Raw genomic sequence first — 22939 nt, forward strand, 5'->3', positions numbered from 1 at the left:
TGGACATCCGTCATTTTTTAAAGACAAGACAGCAGCCCTCCTCCTGATGCCAGCAAACGGTGTCGGAAAGAAGCCCAAAGTGAGTGAGCTCAGAAAACAGTACTCAACTTAATGTTTTTGAGGTTTATTTGGTTAATGGCAGATTCATGCCACTGACTCAAAAAGCCCCGGCATTGATTAGGTTAGCCTACCCCTTTCAGACATGAAGTTGCAGGTCACCTAGCTACCTTTTCCCATTAGTGAAATTCAGGATATATTGTCTGATAATTACTGGATGTTACAGGATATATTGTCTGATAATAACTGGATGTTTCAGGATATATTGTCTGATAATAACTGGATGTTTCAGGATATATTGTCTGATAATAACTGGATGTTTCAGGATATATTTTTTGATAATAACTGGATGTTATTTCATTCTCTGGCCACTTAAAGTTAGTGACAAAAGCTCCCTTTGCTAGTCCGCTAGCTAGTTATTGTTGTCGCTCTAGTTAGCTGTTTGCGGTTTCGCGGGTACGGTAAACGTTTCCATGGTAACAGCGAGTTGGACCAATCAGAAACGTTGCTGTTACGCTTAGGATTTTTGGTAATGTAGTTTTTCTACGTAAGACAGGGGATGATTGTTTTTCTTATAATGTTACAAGGTTGATATCATACAGACTTCTAGCTTCATCAGGATCAGAAACTGGGTCAGTCTACCTCCGATGGTTTAGACATTATGGCTGATAATCTAAATTCTTATGGAGAAAATCAATAGGTTTTGTTTAAAATATATATATATATTTTAATTCAATAAGGCCCACCATATTGGTGATTGTTTCGTGGTCCACCTGGTCACAGAATTTATAGTTTACCCACCTCTATTTTTACCACTACACCTCTGATCATAGAGACCAACACAAGCATTAGCGCTCCCCCCCCCCCCCCCCCCCCCCCCCCCCCCCCCCCCCCCCCCCCCCATACCAGACACTGACCAAAAATTAACCTCTGCTTGCCTTTTACCACTGAGAAAGAAAAAAAAAAACCACCAATTATTAATGTCAGACAGGGAGGCTGGGAGCCAGTCGCACAAACTAGACGGGAGATTCTAAACTCATCGCAGACACAATATTATTACAAGAATGCTTATAATGGTATTTATAATTTACAGTAGAAAAAGGCATAAATATAAAAAACAGGAAATTTTAAATTAATATGGCACTTAACAACCCTGTTTATGGAGCTTAAATCTTCCATAAACAGTAATATACTGAATATTTTCTAATTTCCCTACATTGGACTGATTAAAAAAACTGCATAGGCTTTTAACCATCATGGATTTATTTTTTATCATTAGGAATGATGCTACTGAAAAAAAAAACTGATAATTTCTGTCTGGACTCCATTAAAAGGCACTCAGAAACTTTAAGAGGATATAGGCTCTAAAGTAGCTCAACAGGTTCTTATTGGCATTGTATTAGTAGCAGTTAAAAACCTACAGCAGGGACTCTCCTGCTAACACAGACATGCACACACTTCTTTTAGCTCATGCTCCTCTTCCTGCCCCCGTGACACACATCCTGTGCTTTTGTCGCCTACACACCACATCTGTGCTTGAGTATAGGTGGGCATCTGCATCTTCTTTTCTGAAGCGAGTATGTCTTCTCACTCATTTTGCCAAGCTGAGCTCTCTAATCATACATCATATCTCAATTTGCATCACCAGACACACGCCAGCAGGTGCAAGACATCTTTAAACAGGCTGATCTTAGACAACTCTTTTAGTCATTTGTGTCAAAATATTTGGACCCTGCCTCAGACACATGCAGGAAATGAAGAGATGGCCAGAGGTGTAACCTTACTAAAGGAGATGAGTGGAGGTATCCTGCAACACACTCCCACACTTCCTTCAGCTCACTGCCTTTCACACTCCTTATCAGGGCTGGGTTTCACTTCAAATGTTTTGATACTACTGGCCATACATTACCTGGGTTCTGATAACAAAATTATACTTTTGATATCTTACTTTGTGGTAAGCTTTTCTACCAAACTGTTATTGTTTTCATTGAACCAAAGAATAGTCAATTGTTCCATTAGTGGCCTAAACTTTATGATTTATAATAAAGTCTTTTATCTGGGAAAAATGTCTAACATCTGCCAGTTCCAGTTCTTTGAAATTTGAAGATTTGCTGCTTTTCTAAACTATTGCTCAATCAAAGTATAATCAAATGGTAGATTAATAAGGAAAATCATTATAAGTTGTAGTCAAAATACGGTCTAAAATAGGCATATTGTGATTAAAATAGTAACTATCTGATCAAAGAATATCACAAACCTGACTGGGCATTTGATGCCAACTTCTGGAAATTCTATACGGTTTGCGCTACATACGGACAAGGAAGAGGTTTAATCAATACCTAATCCTACAACTCACTCAGTTCAATCTAATAACCCTCATCACACGTTTAATTAGTGAGATGCATTGCAACAGAGAACATCAGTCAGCTGTATGTTGCAGAGAAAGAAAATACAGAAGTGCCCAATGTTGACCAATAATAAAGTTGCAATTATTTTAGGAGCTGTGATATGAATTACATTTAGGGCTGCAACAAAGTCAATCGATTAGGCGATAGAAAACTAATGAACGGATTTGATAATTCTGGTCGCTGGTTAACGCCTCTCAAATGTGATGATTTACCGTTTTTCTGTCATATCTGATTGTGACCTGAATATTTGGGCGTTTTGGACTGTGGTCTTAAAAACAAGAAATTTGAGAAAGTTATCTAGGGCTTTCAGAAAGTATGGCAGGCACTTTTAACTATTTTGTGACATTTTTTAGATAAAACAATCTAGAAAGTAGAACTGATTTATCAATAATGAAAATAATCATTAGTTGCAGGCATAATTACATAACATGTTTGACCATAGAAAAAATAAAGAGCTATCATGTGGAGTATATTAATAACATAAGACTGCAGCAGTTGAAGTAGTTCATATTGCAATTTTCTAAATGTTTGGGTGCAGCTGAGAGCACGACTTTAATGTTTCAGTGTGCATTCACACGTCAGCGGATCTACGTCAGTTCTTTTGGTAATTTGTTGGATAAAGTTAAGCAGAGGACTATCCCTTTGACGAATAATAATTGCAGCTAGCTGGAGTCTGTTCCCTTTGCAATACATTGTAAATGGAGCTGTTGTCAACATTGGAACTGCACTTGTTGTCCAGTAACAAGCCAATCTTCACAACTTTTTAATACAGACAAACAAACAATCTAAAAAGCTAATTCTGATTGAGGATAATCCATCTGCAGGATAATGTCCTACTAATTTTTTGTTGTATTTCTCACAAATAAACTGGGCTGACAGCAATGTGTGTAACTGACAAATCACTTCATTAACTAATTGTATCAGGTCTAATTCAAACATCTATAAAGCCGTAGATCATCAACATCATCTATCAGAATTAGGATACAATGTACGTGCACTTATTTCAGAGGGAGATATGGAGAAAATTAGATACCGCAATATACTTGATCAAATACCTAAACGTCAATAGTGCGACAATATTGTTGGTTTGACAATTGGTGCTTTAACCATATATCTTCACAATTAGATTTTAGAAAAAGAACAATCGTCAATAATGTGGATATAATGACTAATTGGTTAAAGGCAAATAATAGAACAGCTAGAACAGCCTGGTAAGTTCAGAAAATGACATCACTTTACTTTAATGCAGCCTTTAAAAACACAAAGAGACTAAACTTAAGCCATATTACCACATCCAAACTGTAAGACGATATCTAGTCTCATATCACGATGTCGATAATCAATATGATCAATATATTGCCCAGACCTATGTGCACTGTCCTACTGCGACATTAGCAGGCCTATGCTGCGGTAAATGTAGCATGCAGCCATTAAACAAAGCAGTGTTAAAAATCTCGTCCGTATTACTGTGTTAGAAATCACAATTGCGTGTCAACTACTGGTTGAGTTAGTCCTGCAGCGGAAGCTTAGTGTGAATGGGGACAAAGGCTGACAGAGCACGAAGTACAACTTGAAAATGTGAACCATTACTTATCACGGACATGTGTATACTAGTAAATTTAAGCATATTAATGTGCACGCTGGCCATGTTACTTTATTCAGAGATCTATGAAATAACATAACTTTTTACATAACTTTGAAACGTAGTAGTGGTAAAAGTAGTGACAGCAATATTTTGTGCAGTGCTATATGATCTATGGCACCGATTATTCTCCAGATCAGTTCCCCTTGTCTGGTTTAAGATGTGCTGTATAAACTTTTTTATCACAGGATAAGTCATTTTATTGATATTGCTTTTCTTTTTAAAGGTTTAATTTTTTTAAATATTATACATAAACACATTGGTGATGGGCATTTAAAGCAAACAATAGTATTCCATAGTCACCGGGAACCATTGACCATTCTTTGTAGATCACAATGCACGTATGTTTATTTTTTAAGTTCTTAATAAAATGAGAACTGACTCAGTATCATTCATTTGTCAAGGATTTAATTCAAACTGGTGTTTATAAATAATGTGCTTTTTATTTGGTTATTCATATAGACTACTTATTTATTAAACTACAATGCAATATTTTGATAAACAATTTTAGCCATATGGCCAAGCCCTGTCGGTCAATACAAAATATTGACCTAATTTATCAGTCTAGCTCCAGTGATAGTATATTTCCTGGAAACTAAATAGAGCAAAGGTACTTTAAAGGCAGATCCTTACATTGATGCCAGACTGTTGTGAACAAAAAGCCGTCCTGCTCATTGGTTTGCATCATTGCCAAATACAACGGGATAGCACCTTGGTGCTGTCACATCCAGTGCTAATCAGTGAAATCAGCCTCTGTAGCCTTTGTTTGACAAGAAAACCTGCATTCTAAAATCCCCTACTTCAGCGAGGATCTGAAGCTGTGGTGGGCACCAAGAAGCAAAATGGGAGGTTTCACTACTGGGTGCCCAAAATTGTAAAATCATAGCTTGTGTGGAAGCTCATTCATAAAAACTAACTAAAAAAACAAAAAACAAAAACGGGCTAATTCAGTAAGGTATGCGTCAAAGCCGATCAGTTAACTCTGTTTACTCCTACAGGACAATAAAGCAGCAACATAATGTGTCACAGTCAAACATGATTCTGATTCATGCTTATCCTGCCTTATTATCAGTAACAGACTCAGCAAAACAGAAGCTCTCAAGATGGGTTGTAAGATAGAGATTTACTGAGTGTACTATGTGTGATGTTTTGCCAACGTCTCTAGTGTCAAAACAATACACTCGGGCACTGCAGCGTAATGTAGAGTTTTGGTACCCATTTTCACTCGAAAAGATTGTGATCATACATGTCAATTATTCGTGCATTTTTATTTATACCATGCCCTGCCTACACTTCCAACCAGTCTGTTACCGCCATTTCTTCGGCAAGACCACATCCTGCTCTGTCAAGCCAGATCTATATCACGTCATGATACATGTTTGGTGGGCAAGATAGGCTGATTTATATGCATGAAACAAGCATTTTATAGAAAAGCCCACTGAAACAAAAATCCATCGGAGAGAAAATAAAATCCAAAATCCACTTCGATCAAGAGACAAAAAGATATGCTTTTTGGCGTTTTATATTTAGCAACAAACAAGACTGCTGTTTCCACAGTTATTGGACATGAGTCCGTCATTGCCTATGATGAAATGTTCCCGAATGATCACACTCTTCCAGTAAAACCACTCATATTCTATTTCTGCACATTAACAAGCCGCCTAGGCCAATTTCACCTCTTCAGGAGTATCAAATGGCAGCTTGTGTGTGAACAGAGAAGATGATACTGTTAGGTTAAAAAAGCAACAACCATAGCCTACCATCTTTTTTTAAATGCTCTTTTTCTTGCATCCGGAGCAGAGTGCAGCTGTGCACAAGGCATCCTGCTACTCGAGAGACAGACGACTTTACGACTCACTGAAGGCCTGCGTGTCCTCAGTTAGACGTGCTGTTTTGTTCAAGATTAACCTCAAATGTTTTAACGCAACAAAAGGAGTTCCAAGAATGGTACTTTCTTCTTACTGTCAACCCTGGTTCTGGAACCTAGATGGGATTTATCTACTGCAGGAAAACAACTGTTGTTTTTTCATATCAACCAAAGACTCACACCTGCCCTGCCAAAACATTTCATAATGCAAGAAAATTAAAAAATAATTAGGCTAGCTCAACTCTCTGAAATATAAACAGCAGTAACCACAAGAACAAATCAAATCCAATACATCCGTGTTTCCCAACCTTTAAGTCATGTACCCTTTCAGACTTTCATTTTCCACCCCCACACTCACCTATCTTTTGTTTTTTTCACGTACCCTTTGGGGACACACCTACCCCAGCTTGGGAACCAATCCTATACATTTTAGCAAGACAGAATAGAAACTTTCAGGAACTAATTAGAGCTGAAATAAAATATATAATATTGACATCTGGAATTGAGCCTGGGATTTTCATTTTAGTAATATTGTTATATAGCTTGCATGTTGTCTATTCCTGTCTTCAAGGCAGTTAATAAAAAGTCTGTTGTTTTTGTTTCAATTTATGTAAGAGTAACAAATACCTTTCATTTCCACATAATTCTAATCTAATGTTTCCCAGATTTTCTTCTAATCTGCAATATTATTGCATTCAGTCAATGATATCTTGATATTTAGTTTCACCGAGCCCTCCAACTTACATTTTTTAAGAGCTGAAGGATTTTGGAAGTGACGTCTTCAATCCTAAGTGACATCATTTCCCAGCAGTTCACAATACCATCACGTCATAAGAGCTTACCAAGTCTTTTGAAAGCCATTCAAGCCCCTCCCAGCACTTTGTAGTTTTCATATTTCTGAATGTATGTAAACCAACTAGTTCTGGCATCAATAGCTCACCTTCACATTTACAAGCAGCACTCAGGAGCATTCCTACATGTGTCTGTTTGTGTCTGTGTTTGCAAACTACTCACTCTCTCCTTCTATTTTATCCGTGCCCCGAGTCCAGATAATAGTCCTTGTCTCCAGCTTGACTTGAAATGTCCGTCTCTCCGGCCGCTGGGACTTCTTAGAATAAAACAGTGTCAGTACTGTCCCCAGCTCCAGGTCTCTGTACAGGTTGTTCATCTCTGTGTCGTTGTCCATCCACGGAACAGGTCCGTTGGAAAAGAAGCCTGAAGTCCCAGCCATGTTCACTTCCCCTATTTGTTGTCCGTTTCCTCTCAGAACAATCTGCTCAGTCCAGGCCTAGACAGGGATACCTACAGCAGAAGAAGGGGGGGCGGAATCTGTGAAATGACATCTCACCAGGGACTTCTAGTGTGTTGGTGCGCACTGAAAACAGCAGTGACGAGTGTATGTTGTCAGGAGGCAAGTTTTAAATAATACTGACAACTTTACTGTATGCAGCACGCTGAAATTCTGCCAATAGTGTAAGAGAGAAAACGTTTTTTTCAGCATCCAAAATATCTTTTGATTACTTTCATCTTACTGTTTGAACATATATTTTATACTTTGAAAAAGGCTCCTACTCATATTTTGAGTAACCAAAATTGTTATTTATATTATGTCAAATGTTTAGTTATATTATGTGTTTAGTGATGACAAAAAAAGTGAACAGCAGCGACATTTTACACAAATTCCTGAATGCTACCAGAAAAAAATAAACTATATATTTTTTTTCAAGAATATGGACGAATTTCATGTTTTATACATTTGGTCTATATTAAAATGTCACATAACTTACAGAATTAGTACATAATGTGGTAATAAAACAGCACACACATTATATATGTAGCAAAGTCATTTTAAAATATATACTTGTTGGTGTGCAAAGTATACAAGTAACATTTCAACATTTCATAACGTAATATGATGGTATTGATTTTTCTATGTGAGTAGGGTCAGCATTGAGTAACACAGTTAAAAAAATAAAAAAAATAACGGGAACAGTAGCCTAGTATGGTTTATCGTTAGTAGCGATGGAAATAAATGACAGACAACGTCTGGCAATTAGCTAGCTAAGTAAAACGTGTTGATTAAGCTAATCACGCAAGATAACTTTCTCTCTAACATGATTTTACCTTTAATTCTAGCCGGGATGTTTCTGATTTAGAATGATTTTAAAAACTACAAACAGGCCTGTAACCTGCTGCAGTTTGTCCCACGGGAAAACAAAGTTTCCTTTGGATAGAAGAGGCATCACATTATTGGGAATACAAGTGGTGGCGAATGGCAGCAGAGTAGGATAACAAGAAACGTCTGGCTATTTTCACAGCGTGGAAACGGGGCCGGTGAGTGCTAGCATTTTGCTGGGCCAAAAGGAAGACTCACTGCTGGTTTATCCCTGGAAAAAAAGCCCAGGCAGCAGTTGCTTTTCTGCCCATTCCCCCACCTCTATTTTCGCCTTACCGTGCGGAGAAAAAACAACTGGAAAACAACACGTCGCGGGGACTGCTGTGCTGTACCTACCGCTGCAATCTCGGCCCGACCGCACATCTCCGACGGCTGCTCCTCTCGCGCTCCCGTCGTTTTCGCCTTCTCCTTTGCCCCCCACACCCCGGTTTTTTGGGATTAAATCATCGCTAGGCCCTGAAAAAGCGCTGCGGTCGCTACGACAACAATCCCCTTTGCTTCTTCTTGCCTCCGGCCGTCCATAGAGAGAGGCATGCAGACAGCGAGAACCGTGGTAAGACTTCGCAAGTTTCACTGCTCTCAGATCCAGCTAGCGCAGGCCCTTCCCCCCAGCCGACCACTAGCGATCTAGCGATATCAATCAGGGCAGTCAGAAAACAGACTTCCGCTGCGGGATTTCACAATAAAAGACGAGTCGAGGAACTTGTTGCTCTGTGGTTTGAGTAGACATGGTAGGGACACTGGTTGAGTACGGTTGTAAATTACTGGTGGGAAGTAACCAAGTACAGTTTTGAGGTACTTGTACTTTTTTTGAATATTTTAATTTTCTGCAATTTAAAGCTGTAATCGCGAAGATTTTCATTCAAATGAATGTCTGTTTATTTCAAAGAAGGAGCCCAATGAGGATTGAGCCCATAGCACCAAAAGTGTGTTGCCATATTTATATTTTTGCAATATGACGACTGGGTGTCTGGCTAACATCACCATGAAAAAAAATTGTTTTACAGTTTTCTCCATTGTATACTTTTAAATTTATTTTTAATATAATTACATAATTACATTATGAAATGTAATTATCAACACTTTTTTTTAAAATATCCCATTACATTGGGGTCAAAGACATTTTTAAAGTTGCAAAAAAAGAAGAGAGAATAAAATTTAAAAACACACACAGTCTTTTATATTACAATGGCTTTGTGAACCTGGCCATAAGGCTTAAATCTCTTATTTTTTGTCTGCTATATATTCCTCCATTGTACGGAGCATTAGAATTTAAAATACAAATTGCATCCTTCCTTGACTCAAAAAAGGTGACAGCTGGCTGAATAGCTTACCTTAAATCAAATATGCACAAGATGCTTTAGATAGGCTTGATATTACATTTTGGATAACTTTACCAGATTAGACAATTGGGATGCTTTATATTGGATTTTACCATGATCTAAACGTAAATCCATCTAAATAATACGTAAAAGGGAGACAGAGGATTAATCAGATTATATCCCTTTCCAGCTTCCTGCACTTTATATGTTATGGGCCCTTTGCGTTGCCATGTATGAATGGAAGCCCTGCCATACCTACATTATTTATACAACTCACAGCGCAGTAATTTCTTTTTTATATTTCTGATCATGTTTGTCATCTTTTTTCAGCCTCATGTTTTGCAATCTTCAACTTTCATTTAGCTCTGCCTTGCCTCTGTAACGGCCAGCTACTTTAAAGTGTTGAGTGTGTTGTGATATCTCACATCCAATCCACATTGCAATAAGAAGATAGGTAGAAGTGAATACCATTATCTTTATTTGGCAACAATGACCCTACTTCCGGTAATTTTGAAGTCAGCTTGACGCAGCTCATGTCTCCAGTAGGAGCGCCTGTTATCGGCCTCTTAAAGATCTTCTGCTGGTACTGTACTTCATCATTAGCTGTCCCTCAACATAACATGTATCAAAACTCGTTACGTTAACAGGTAACTTTGTGATAATTCCCCCCTGTAACTAATACCGCATTTCATTGCAAGATCCAAAAGACAAATAAAAAAAACAAAGTTGTTGGTTTTGTTCTTCAAATTGATCTATCTCAGCTCGTTTTTACGCACAAAAAAAGGACAAAGAGAGGACAAAAAGGACAAGGTTGATGTTGTATTTTGAAAACTACAAAGCTCAAAACAATAAGCATTCAACCAATCTGTAGTGGTGTGATAAATAATCAAATAGCAAGACATATTAATGACAAAATTTAAAATATCCATTCACATTTGGAAATTAAGGAGGCCACTTTCTGCTTAATCACAGCAATACAAACAGCACACGACAGTGACAGATGTCTGTGATCTTTTTTTGGCAAAATCAACATCCCTCTTAGAAAATGTCTGTCTTAAGAAACTTTTAGTCTCTTTTAGCGCTGGCACACAAAAGATGATGCTTTTCTTCAGCTGCTCCAAGTAACCAAGAGGAATGTTACCATTGTGAAACTGTGGAAACAGATACGCACAAGTTGCATATGAACAATGAAGAGCTTGTTGTTGACAATGCATATAGCACACATTTTATAAAACACTGAATTATGGATACTGAAAAATGACTAAAATATGTACATCCCTGAAATAAACAACATAATCCAACTAAATGCAAAAAAGATGACATTATGTGTGCTAATGATTATACAAGCATAGTGCTAGTTTTATATTCTTCACAATGTCATCAGTCTGTAATTTTATTTTACCAATCTTTCACACAATTCCACAAATTGAAATTCATTCTATTATCTCTCGTCGTGCCTCCCATACAAACATTTATTTCATTATTCTATGATAATATAGAATGTCTCAATAAGTCTGATGGCTTACAAATTGCAGTACAGTTGTGTGTGACTAAAGATAATACTAAAGTGTTTATAGGTGTTTGATCGTGGGCAGCTGCAGCTACATACACACTATTGTCATTTTATTTTAAAGTGAGTTGCCCTTTAGCAGCTTGGTCAAATGGTTTAGGATTTGTTTTCCTATATTCACAGCCAATTCATATATTTACAGCACAATTATTAAACTGTGGTCACAGTTCCAACAAAGCTTCGTCCTTCGTCCTGAAGTAACCACACAGTGGAATCATTTGACATCCACTACAAACCATCTCTACAATCAAAAGCGTATTTAGAAAATGGAAAACATTAAGTGGGTTTAAAACTCATAGTCCTTTTCAGCCATGTCAATCGCCCAGGCAAACTTCTCTCTCTGGGTTTTGTTGTAGATCTTCTCAATGGGAACAGCCCATTTCTTGCACCTGGAGAGGAGGTAAGATGGACCAGTTTAGGGTAAAAAAAAAAAAAGAGCTACTCCACTCATTGGCTGCAACACTGCTCACTATTCACTGCATAGGAAATTCCATAAAGAAGTGACAGTGAGTCAGTTGTCAACAGAAAGTCTTAAACTATTCGGCTCATGTGCATTGCATTAATGTTGTTGGGACTTGATTTGAGACCATTGCTTGTTTACTGCTTAAAATATTGAACAGGGAAAGGTACCACTATCATTACTATATTATTGTAATATCTTCTATAATCTATAATAAAACCTTCATTCACTGATATGATAGGGTCCTTTTAACCTTTTAAACGGCAGACCTTAAGACAAGCATGCAAAATACCAGTACCCTGGTAGTGATTTCACCTGCGCTTTTCTTGTTTCTTGTTCAAAATGTGTGCTGTAAAAAGGTCAATTGTGAACGGTGGCTCACTGTCACACTGACACGGCTTACTGGGACACTTTAATAGAACAGAGCCATTGTTAATGTTATTAGTAACGCCTGTGCTTTTCACGCGATGACCATGACAAACTGCATGCAGCGAAAAAGCCTGTTGGAGAACTTGGCACAACCATGTACATTTTATTTATGGGTGGGTATTCTGAACACTAGTTCAGAATACTGAGTACTAGTTGGTCCCGAGCTCTCTGACTGGACAGACCATCATTCATCAGTCTCTTGCCACTGTCCTGCAAACCAAACCATTTGAGGGGGAGCAGGGACTACAAGTGACTTCTCTGTCTTAAAATGCAGCAACATCATAAATTTACTCCAGGGTTATGCACAAAAATGCACTTATAATGAGAAATTTATTTAAAACTAAGAGATCTTGTGTGTCCTACGTGATAATTGTTCAAATTTAAAGGCAAACCTGTATTACCATTTTGGATTAAACTGTCATTCTGTATTTATAAGTGTGTAATAAGGTCACACTAGAACAATGATCAAAGTAGTTTACAATAACCTTTTAAGGTTTACCCAAGCTGTGCTTGACTGTTAAGCGCAGTATTAATAGAGGTTACTGTCCCACAATATAATGTGAAGCAGGAATAAAGGAGCTACTAAAAAAAGGTGGTGACAACTCAGAATGGACTGCCAATGAGTAATATAAACATAAACACATAATTGTGTAAATGTAATTTGATATAATAGGTGATATTGTCTGAAAAAAAATAAACCATCGTATTTTTTCGTAGCTAGCTAATCATTTTTATGTCAATTTTGTGCACCAGCCTTACAATCAGGCGAAACTTGGAGCATTCCTGTATCCATTGTGCCTGAGGAGGAGGCACTCCATAAATAGCTGTGAGTCACGGGTTTGGGGGGGGGGGGGTGGCTGACCACTGTTCCCCTTTTCTGCGGCATGTCCCTTCATTCAGCCACAGTCAGCTCCTCATTGACTTCCCACATGGAGGAAGGAGTGCTGTTTGGGGACGCTCCCTGGCTTTCAGAAACAAACACCATTGTTCCTCACACTCACACGCTTTTCTTCCTCTTATTTTCCTTCTGCAGCCGTTAGCTTTTTTGCTTGTGCTGCTCCTTTTCCTACAATGCAAGAGTATTTCCTGCCTTTTTGTCACCAAGGTTGATATGCACCCCGCGTAAGCACCCACCCATAGAAAGCTGGACTATTAAACAGTAGGCGGCTTACTCATTTACTCATTGGTCACTGTTTTTTTTGTTTTTTTTGTAATAGTGACAGCTGAAGTCAAGTAATTGTTTGTAGTTAATAAACAGAGGTAAACGGCATATGTCATGCCACATAAATACCAAGCAACAGAGATGCGTGGATCCAGATAGTTGAGCTTGGAGGTGCCCAGAGCAATCTGCTTGTTCTCCTCTCTGTCTGTGGCCTGAACCTGGAGCTTCATCAGCTGCTCCTCTATCCTCTGGACAGCTTTACGCTTCAGCTCCACAGCCCTGAAAGAGACAAAAAGACAGACAGAGCGGAGAAGATAGATAGATCCAGAAAAAGAGACATACAGAGAAAGATAGAGATGTATACAGGCAGGGACACAAAGACACACAGAGAGGAAGAATTATAGAGATTAAGTGAAAAACAGATGTCCTAAACATCATGACCTTGGTGTTCAGAAGTCTGTACAAAGAGAACTTTGTGGCTGTACATTCCACCAGGTTTAATTAGGTAAGTCACAGATAAAACCCTGACATGACGTCTCTTGCACTGGTAAGCAGCGGTCCGTTTTTCTTACTTTTTGCTCTTGTCATCATGGGAAGCCTTGTGATCAGCCTTGGCGGCCTTCAGCTGCTTCCTGGCTGCTGACAGTTGATTCTGTTTCTCATCGATCTGCAATCACAACAAACATGCGCTGGGTGAAGTAAATAATCTGCATCACGTAGAGAGGGAACATCTTTATTTTTCCTAATGACAAAAGAATCCCAATTTTCTTCAAGATACCAAGACATCATAGCTTGTAGAGGGACACAAACAAACAAACAAACAAGAAAGGTGGAACACAGGGGTTTACCTTGGTCTGAAGGTTTTGCATGGACTTCTCAAATGTTTTGGGTGGAGCTCTCTGATGGTTACAGAGGATGGCCACCGCCCGGTTGGCACGGTTGTATGACAGGATTTTAGCTGGGAGGCTGTCATCAGCTAAATAACCCACAATTACACAAGGTAGGAGAAGTAGTTTCAAATTATAGAAATTTTGTAATGACTGACCCAAATATTGTAGTAATTATCCATTTAAAGGTCTTAGTCACGTACAGTGAATTGCAGGTAAAGTACATGTTAATAACGTAATTACACAACATCTGTCGAAATATACTGTATGTGTATACTGTTTTTCTGTAGGGTTCACAGCCCCAACTCCTTTATTTCTACTCCTACAATCCAAAATGTAAATTAATTTTGCCTGCTATATATTTGTTTCCCTGATATGAAAATGTCTTACTTCACCAGTCATATATATTTAAGTGTACTGGGACTTAAAGCTGTGTTTTCACATTTTTAAAATTTATTTCATTGGTGTAGATGAGGGTGTGTTTTTTTAATTTCATGGACATTCTGATTTATTATTTGTTCCTGTCAGGTTTGTTTTATTGTACCTGCATTTATAGTCCATGTTGAACGTTCTATTACAAAGCCTTTTGTTGTACAATTTCCCTGTGGGGGGAGATCTAGAGCGGGCAGTTTTATTTACATGGAGACTTTGCTATATTACCTGTGAAATTACCTCCAAAGAGAACCTATTCACATCACTTCTACACTTAAAGAGACTCATTTTTGCAAAAAAACAAAACAGTTCTCTGTCAATTTTACACTTTAGAACTCCTTACAGATGTCAAATTAATTAATTAATGGATGGATTTAATTATTCTTTTGGTGTTTACTTTGATGTATGCTGATAAACACTAGGATTATTACCTAGATTACAACATGTGGAATCATTTGTTGAGTTTAACGTAATGTGTACTGCTCAACAAAGCTTTTTCCTATTAACCTTTTCCAGACATTTTTGTGCAATTCATTGCACATTAAATGATCAATCTTTGACATTTCCATAGACATTTAAGAAAAAGACCCTTAAACAGTGTGACTGGCTGAAGCTGTTGACACTCACGACAGGCAAGTTCTTTGAGCTGTTGTTGCAGGGTGATGGAGGCATTGTAGGTACGAAAGACTTTGGCTGTCAGGCCGTCCATCAGCTCCTGTAAGTGCTTATTCAGAATAGAAGTCTGCAGGGGACACCGAGAAAGATAACAGGGTACAGATGGGAGAAGCAGAGGAAACAGAGTGAAACAAGCGTTACAACTAAAAAATGTTGTCATACAGACTGAAGCCCCGGAGGCATATTTTCGTGTGTGTTTCTTACATTCAGTCTGTCAAAGAGGTCATCTTCAGGCTGCTTGTTCTCTAGGAATAGCTGGAGGTTTTTAAAGACCTGGTAGGAAATAAGCAAAGAGTGTTTTAACATGAAATCACTTACATTTATGACTTCAGACCAACAGTGTTCAGGGATGCGCAACCTTTTTCTGTCAGATGGGGGTGCTATATTATTTCTGTAGTTTATTCCAGTTAAATTGTCTTTTGGATGTATTTTTATGTGGAAGTGGGGCTGCATAAAGGAAGTGTTGCCAAATAGAAGGTGCCCAGGCGTGATGAAAAATTGGTGACGGACAACAGAACATGTGTAGTGTATGTCGGTGTGCATGTGCGTGTGTGTGTGTGTGTGTGTAAGCTTTAAACTCTCCGTTTAAAGCAGGAACCAGACCACTGTCTGAGGCAGTGCTGACTGAAAGCTTTTAGTGCCTGATTACCTGGCTGTGCAACCATCCTCCTGAGTGTACCAACTTCTTACCTCATTAACACTAAATTTACATATCTGTCAAATAAACACCAGCCACTACCTCCTAAAACCACATAAAATGTTTTGTCTTCTCTTCTCTCCCTCCATTCCTCCATTCCTCTACTCATTGTCCCTTCCCATACTCTCACCCTCTTCTCCACGGGGATCTTGTTGTAGTAACGGATGGAGTCTTTTCCCAAGAAGTCAAACTCCACCACGTACTCCTGGTCGTCCATCTTGGGGTACAGTTTGATGTGCTCCACTCGCAGCGAACAGCAGCCAACTGTGTCCGCCGTCTCACCTTCCTCCTTTTCGTTGCCCGCCCTCAGTGCAAGCTACAAGTGGGAAACATGACCACACATCGTTATCATTACCAAGTCTTAAAGGAGAAATATTCTCATTTTCAGGTTCATACTTGTATTTTGTATTTCTCCTAAAACATGTTAACATGCTGCAATTAAAAAAAAAAAAAAATCGGAATATACCTGTATTCATGAAGGGAGCCCTTGTGGTTAATGGAAATGATAAAATGGGGTCTGTAGTAAAATAAGTACATTTCAATGTTTCATGCAGTGTAACATTGAGGGGAACCTTACTCTTATGGTAAATTTCATTCTCCAGTCAGTGCTCTTTTCATATGTATCACTAGTTCAAGTCAAAGATATGATGTTTGCTAGACATTTTTTTTGTACATTATCATTGCAGTGTTACTGTAGTTCTCCTTACCTTGTCTATGAAATACAGAGCCACAGCCCTCTGCCTGATCCTCATCTCTTTTGACTTCCAGTCGTCTCTATATTGGGTACGAATGCGGTCTACACACTTCTTCAACCGCCGAGCAGTCTCATACTTCTGCCAGTCCTTCTCCCCCTGCCATACACACAAATTGCTTATTCAATAGGAAAACAGAAAAAAAAATTTCATCAAGAAATACCTGGTAAAATATTTACATTTAGGATTAAGTCAAGCTTTTAGGGTTAAAGCAAAAAGGTGTGAGAGCACAGGTACCTTGATCCTGGAGCTAGGATTCAACATGATGTACTTGATGGAGCCCTGAATGTTCTCTGTCCAAGATGCCAGCCAGGTTACCTTGTTGTCATGGCGAACTTCCTTCCATTTTGTTCCCGGGGGAGGTCTAGGGTGCTTTGAGTCCCTACATAAGAGAGGCAAGTTTACCATAGGTGTGAAATGTGTTGACGACAGCTAGGTTTAAGGTTTGTTATTGGTCATGGTCACAACAATCCGGGAGTAGCTGTTGGCAATGAAAATCCTAGACCTCAGCTTGTCCCCAATGTATGTTTAGCACAGCATTTTCCGCTGGTTTCTCTGGGTGCAATGTCCACTGACACGGTGTTTCTACCTGTGTGTTATTCAAGGTACACTAAACGTCCCTTATTACCTGAAATTAATCCACTTCCATAAAGTATATGGGATTTATGTCATCTTAATGGGCCGGTCTACGACTAACATTATGTTGTAAAAGTGTACAGAGAAGTGTCACTGTGAAACAAACTCCATTATGACCAGTATGTGGGGGTCGTCACGTCCTTCTTGGGTTGTGTTATTGTTTGCACACATGCTGCATACTCTGACGGGAAGACTACCTCCAAGAAATTGCCGGCATGTGTGCAAATGCGTGCCAGAGATGTACCTGCCATACGGTACATAACACATGTAGAAAATACATTGTCTTTTGTCTGACTCACTTTATTTTCTATTATGCTACCTTTCACTGAATTGCTTTAGGGAACCCAACATGTCAAGTCCCTTGAGGGGTTTCTGGGTTTCCTTTGCAAGTCTTTTTTTAAACTTATTTTGTTGTAGATGTTACACTGTTTATTTAGTTTTTTTTTTAACATGTGCTGAATAAATCAAATCAATGTTACAAATTAGCCTTTACACACACACTCACACACTGCCCCTGAGGCACGGAGTGACAGACATAAAAAGAAGATTTTTCCTACTGTCTCTATAAATAAATCGAGAAATTACAAAATGCAATTAGAGTATGAAAGGGAAGATGAAGGGAGATGAAATGTAAATAGAAAGTTCAACCAGGATATAGGGGTTAAGAGCAGGACAAAGAATGTGAGGTATATGTCTGTGGTTTGACAGGGCCACCTTGTGGTAAAAACTCAGAACTAGACATTCTATTAACATCAGAGTTTTGTGTTCTTCATTTGCATCCAAAAAATAAACTTAAATGGAAATACCCATGACAGTGAGGGTGGTGATGACATTGGTGGTGAGATTACTCACTTGCTACAGTTAATAATGATGTCTTCAGGTCTGATGCGTCGTTTCAGCATGCCCATCTTCGGGTGATCGCCTCGTCCTCGGAACAGGCCTGGTGGCTCGATGCGGAAGTTTCCGATCCTTTCCTTGTGGTTGTCCATTAAGCAGAAACCGTACTCCTGGAGGAGTCTCTCATTCTCCTCTTTGATTTTCTACAAAGTGTACAAAAGCATAAAAAATACAATGAGAGCTGTCATGATGCTTTGTTTTAGGCTTGGGAGAGTCTGCATGAATTCAAGCCTACCTGTTTCTCCTCTTTTGACATCTGTTTCCTAGCTTCTGATTGGGCCTTGAAGTATTCATTCATTTCACTGAAGTTGCACTTGTTCATATCGGTGATCTTTGACTTCTCCTCGGATGTCATTTCCTGAAATAAAAGAGAAGACATCTGAATCATACATGGATTTAAATACTTACACGGTATACAACCTCTGTAGACTCTGGCTCAAGATACTTGAATATGTCTCCCCACCTTCCTCCAGTCCTTAAAGAAGTTCTTCCTGAAGATGTCCTTAGTGGTGTACTCATGATCCAACATCTTGGCAAAAAATGTAGCCACCTCCTCAGCAGGAGCACTGAGTTTCATAGGCTTACCTACAAATTCAGAAACATCAGATCATAGTCTTGTCCAAAAATATGTAAAAATTATGAATAGTATTTTTTTCCACGGACAGTCTCACCATCATAGTAAAATTTGACTTTGTCAGGCATAGGTTCATACGGAGGGGCAAACACTGGACCCTTATGCTCAAGGAAGCGCCATTTGGATCCATCTGTAGATCTTTCCTCCTCCCACCTAATCACCACAAAACAACAAAAATAAAACCAGTGAGAAAGGACAAATATGGCATATACTTCTCAGTAGCTGTTTATATCCTTGTCTGTTGTGTAATTTCCTGAGGAAAAGAACAATTTGTCCCTGACGTTATCTTACCATTTCCACTTCTCCTCTTCTTCTTTCTTGGCTTTCTTTCCTTCTGTTCCCTTCTTGTCTTTTGTCTTTTTTTTGGCCTTTATGTCCTATAACAAGTGAAGAGAACAGATTAATTCTAAAGAACACAATCAGCACACATGAACATATACTCCCCAAAATAATGATCAAATACAAATGTAATGAACCTCATCTTCCTCGTCATCTTCATACTCATGTTTCCTCTTCTTGGCCTTTTTGTCATGCTCTGTCTTGATTTTTTTGGGCTTGTATACAAATCTGTAAACAAATGTATTGATAATAACGTGTTAATAATGGTATCTCAGATTACAGAACAGACAGTGATAGACCATGAAGCATAAAGTAAAGATCTGGTTTAATGTGTATGATACCCACTCTTCATCATCGTATTCCCGTTTGGAGGCCTTGTTGTGTTGGGGAGAAGGGTAGAAGCCATTGTCTTCTTCAGGCTCGCTCTTAATGGCAGAAGGGCTTGTATCTCTAAGGTACAAAATTAAAGACATTTAACAACATATTAGTTTAACAATCTCCTATTAATCATAACCTAAGCAAGGGTTAAGCTTAAAGTTTTCCAGAGGAACTTACGGCCAGAACTGCTTTATAATTATTTTAATTCACATCAGATACAACAGAGCAATGCTGTTTACCTTACATATCCATTTTCTTTCTCTTTTTTAGGCTTGTCTACATGGGATGACCTGATCTGTGAGGAACAGGGGGAAATATTAGCATATCTCTCTCCGTCTTTTGATAAGTAAAATGTACTTTAACCGCTGAAGTTCATGTCTCAAAATAATAATGGTCATGATGAGAAAACACGTCATAATATTTAGTCTAAACACACCTTCTCTTCTCTCCTCTTCTCTTTGTCCTTGTCTTTCTCTTTGTGTTTTTCCCTGTGCTTGTCTGAGCTGCCGCTGTGCTTCAGCTTCTCTTTGTCTCTGTGTTTCTTCTCAGAGTGGTCCTTATGTTCGCTGGAACACAGAAGCCGCAGACGTCAGAGATCAAGAGCAAGAGGTCAGACGTGGTCCAGATGCGCGTCCACACAAAAGAATGTCATCGACAAAGCACCAGCCATCAGCAAAAAAGAACAATTACAGTGTCATGGACAACAAGAATGGCCAAAGTTTTCACTGAACCAGACAAAAATGAAAACATAACCACTGTCCAACAAGGGTTCAAATTACAAATGGTCTGCAGATGTCATTCATAAAAGTTGATTTCATGGAGTCCCTGGGATGTATTTTTGCTGATTTAACATGACAGCATTCTATTAGTTTCAATTAAATCAACTGTACCCTAGGTGTTTCTTCTATGTTCTTGTTGGAAAATCTTGCATTTTTTGTTTCATACTGCCAGAATCTCTATCCAAAATGCATGGACTTTGTCATTATCCCCCTCAATAAAGATTCAGACGCCCAACTAAAAAAAATACTACTTCATAACATAATTTATAGGAAGATATGAGTAATGGTAACACTGAAAGATTTTCATTTCAGGAGCTGTAGACACCAGCAATGGTCAGTTCATGTGCAAAAACATCAACTCGAGTCTTGTCAACGAAAAAATGATAGAAAGATATCCTACCTGTTGCTGTGCTTGAATTTCTCTCTCTCTTTGTCTTTCTTGTGGTCTTTGTGTCTGTATTCCTTGTCTTTGTGCTTGTCTTTATGTTTGTGGGTGTCTAGGATTCAAAGGAGAGCTCAACTTGTTTAGCGGCACACACAAAAATTATAATAAAAACATATTTGCCCAATGTGTATATATGAGAATCGATTTAGATGCCCCATGTATTTATTTGAGCTTGGAAGTGTATTAAAACTAGCAGACTAGCAAAAACCATTCTCCACATGTCTTCCATATCCCACCACCCTACTATTGCAGTTCCACTCCAATTTGCCCTCAGCGCCCTGCATGACTCCCAACACAAATTTGTTGTAGCTGTCCCACAATCCCCTGAGGTTCAACCTTCATCTTCATCCTCCAGGACACACCTGTATGGTGATGTTCCAGCTATTTCCCTCACAAATTCTTGGTACTTGTCACTGTAACATTTTGGCAATAGTCTCACAACATTTGTCGTATATTACACATAATAGCTTTTTTCAGCTGGCTTTGATTCAACTTTTGATGTGGGTTTAGCACTTTAAATAGAAAATATGGGATTGCACTTCAGATGAAAAGTAATTTTCATACTCTCATTTGCTCTCAGTGCACCTAGTCAAATTATTAGGCTGTAACAATTTATTTTATGAGTCTACATATTAAAATGTATCCTGCTGAGTAAAATCCATCCCGAGGTAAATCTGGTTTGCCTTGATCATCACCTTGTGGCGCCCTGTTGTTATGCCAGTATAATAACGAATATTATCCATGGTATTGTATGTTCAAAACAGTAACACACATCCCAAATTACATTTAAAAAAATATCCCAGAGACTGCTTTGCTTTTCATAACAACAAGCAGCAAATTATGGCTCCAAGAAAAAAAAAGTGCTCTCAACTTTGCAAGGGCACTTTTGTGTGGAGGCTTTCATTTGTGCAAAAAATACTGCTCAAGGCTATGTTTTTAATAATGAAGTGCAACTTTCTTTTCTGTGTCTTGAAGTTCTAAACTTATGTGTTGACATTTACTGCTGGCTTTTAAATTTATGTGTGAGCATTTACTGTTGGCAATGCAGATACATGTCTCTAGCACAGAGATGGAGGCAGAGGGCAGCTGGTGGTGAGATACGGGCAGGGAGAGGCGATAAGATCCCAGCTCTCGCCTCCATATCACGGCAGACAGTTGGCCCTATGATCGGCGCCCTGGCTGTTGTACAGAAAAAAGAAAATGGCGCAGAGACTAAGTCCTCAGCCCCAATTCTGCCACTTTCAGCTTCATAATTCGTTGTAATTGCACGTACATATAATCAAATCAAAGCATGCAAAATAAACACGATGCCAGGCCCTTTCGGAATACCCCAGCAGATTAAAAAACCGAGAGTCGCAAGTGTGCATTTCGGACCCTCTTTTTGAACAATAGCCGCAAGAGAGTGGAGGAGAAGGGACTTAGTCTCTGGGACGCCATTTCTGTCCTTTAAAAACTAACAGTAGACTGGGCACGATTCCGACTAGAAATAAGAGTCAATATGAATAAAAATCCTCATCAAAGGACCTACCGCCTCCTTTAGATCCAGAATTAACCTGTAAATGGTGAAAAAAAATGATTTTAATATTTCAATTTAGAAAATGCCGGTTGCTCGGTTATTCAAGTTTCAACTGACATACCACCCTGGAAATGCATGAAATTTGCTACAATAAAATGCAAATAATTCACATAATTTCAAAGTTTGCACTAAAATAACAAAGAGAACAGCGTAACTCATTACGTTAACTAACGTTTCTTAACCATTACTTCATATCATAACGATAAATACTTTTAATCGTCACACTGTTATTACCAAGGTATATTTACACAAACTGACCAAAAACCACCAATTATTGACCAAGGGGTACCTGAGAGTTTCCATGTCCATGATCGCCGCTCATGGCCAAGTTGTTTTTGTTTATAAAGCAGGTGAAGTTATCACCGTAGACAGCTGTTCAGGATGAGAGGCTCAGGGAACCCTAACTGACAGACTGGAACGGGAATGGAGTCCCAACATTTACTGACTGCGCATGCTCACACCAACCTGAACGCCGAGAAAATACTATGCGTGGTCTCTACCTGAACCAGTATCAAAATGTCAAGTTAGTTACGTCAATGTTGATACTTAATCCTTTCAAATTATACTCATTATTGTATTACATTTATACAGGATACATTTCCTCGAGCGTCATGTTCTGTCAGGGCTTTAACTTCTCTTCACCTAAATGGAGTCCTGACTAATTACATCACACTCCGCCTCCTACTAGTGCTTTTCAATAGTACTTTAATGCAGTTCTG

The 22939-nt window shown here is 38.7% G+C and overlaps 2 protein-coding genes across 5 annotated transcripts in view; both read right to left on the reverse strand.

Moving 5' to 3' along the window:
* The window catches only part of plcg1 (phospholipase C, gamma 1), a 28662-nt gene extending 19881 nt beyond the window's left edge, over positions 1-8781 (reverse strand). For 2 of the 3 annotated variants that reach the window (XM_034876341.1, XM_034876340.1), the window contains exons 1-2: positions 8487-8780; positions 6989-7276 (exon numbers count right to left, since the gene is read on the reverse strand). In XM_034876341.1, coding sequence (XP_034732232.1) covers positions 6989-7205 — 217 coding nt within the window. In that variant the 5' untranslated portion in view covers positions 7206-7276; positions 8487-8780. Of the gene's footprint in view, positions 1-6988; positions 7277-8486 lie in introns of all 3 variants that reach the window. The other variant, XM_034876342.1, reaches the window with a different exon arrangement.
* Positions 8782-10276: 1495 nt separating this feature from the next.
* On the reverse strand, positions 10277-22776 carry top1 (DNA topoisomerase I). Of its 2 annotated transcripts, XM_034876386.1 has the most exons (23): positions 22510-22776; positions 22173-22197; positions 21691-21823; positions 20903-20922; positions 20600-20696; positions 19857-19986; positions 19660-19715; positions 19388-19492; positions 19180-19270; positions 18995-19080; positions 18741-18856; positions 18533-18654; positions 18305-18427; positions 18025-18212; positions 16774-16918; positions 16492-16635; positions 15915-16100; positions 15292-15360; positions 15040-15154; positions 13942-14069; positions 13666-13760; positions 13223-13372; positions 10277-11431 (listed from the first exon to the last, which is right to left on the reverse strand). In XM_034876386.1, the coding sequence occupies exons 1-23, from the start codon at positions 22540-22542 to the stop codon at positions 11329-11331; spliced, it is 2460 nt and encodes an 819-aa protein (XP_034732277.1). In that variant the 5' UTR covers positions 22543-22776; the 3' UTR covers positions 10277-11328. The 2 variants fall into 2 exon arrangements, with proteins under 2 accessions (XP_034732277.1, XP_034732276.1); XM_034876385.1 differs by lacking the exons at positions 20903-20922; positions 21691-21823.
* Between the last annotated feature and the right edge of the window lie 163 nt (positions 22777-22939).

This window comes from Etheostoma cragini, chromosome 7 (assembly GCF_013103735.1).
Source record: "Etheostoma cragini isolate CJK2018 chromosome 7, CSU_Ecrag_1.0, whole genome shotgun sequence".
NCBI classification, from domain to species: Eukaryota; Metazoa; Chordata; class Actinopteri; order Perciformes; family Percidae; genus Etheostoma; species Etheostoma cragini.

What these genes read in the sequence shown, in the direction of transcription:
- top1 (XM_034876386.1), bottom strand. Translation starts at nt 22,542, where the DNA reads ATGAGCGGCGATCATGGACATGGAAACTCTCAG. An exon ending in ATGGACATGGAAACTCTCAG is followed by an intron (nt 22,198 to 22,509) that starts GTACCCCTTGGT and finishes CACCATTTACAG; the next exon opens with GTTAATTCTGGATCTAAAGG. An exon ending in CGGGAATACGATGATGAAGA is followed by an intron (nt 19,271 to 19,387) that starts GTGGGTATCATA and finishes ATTTGTTTACAG; the next exon opens with ATTTGTATACAAGCCCAAAA.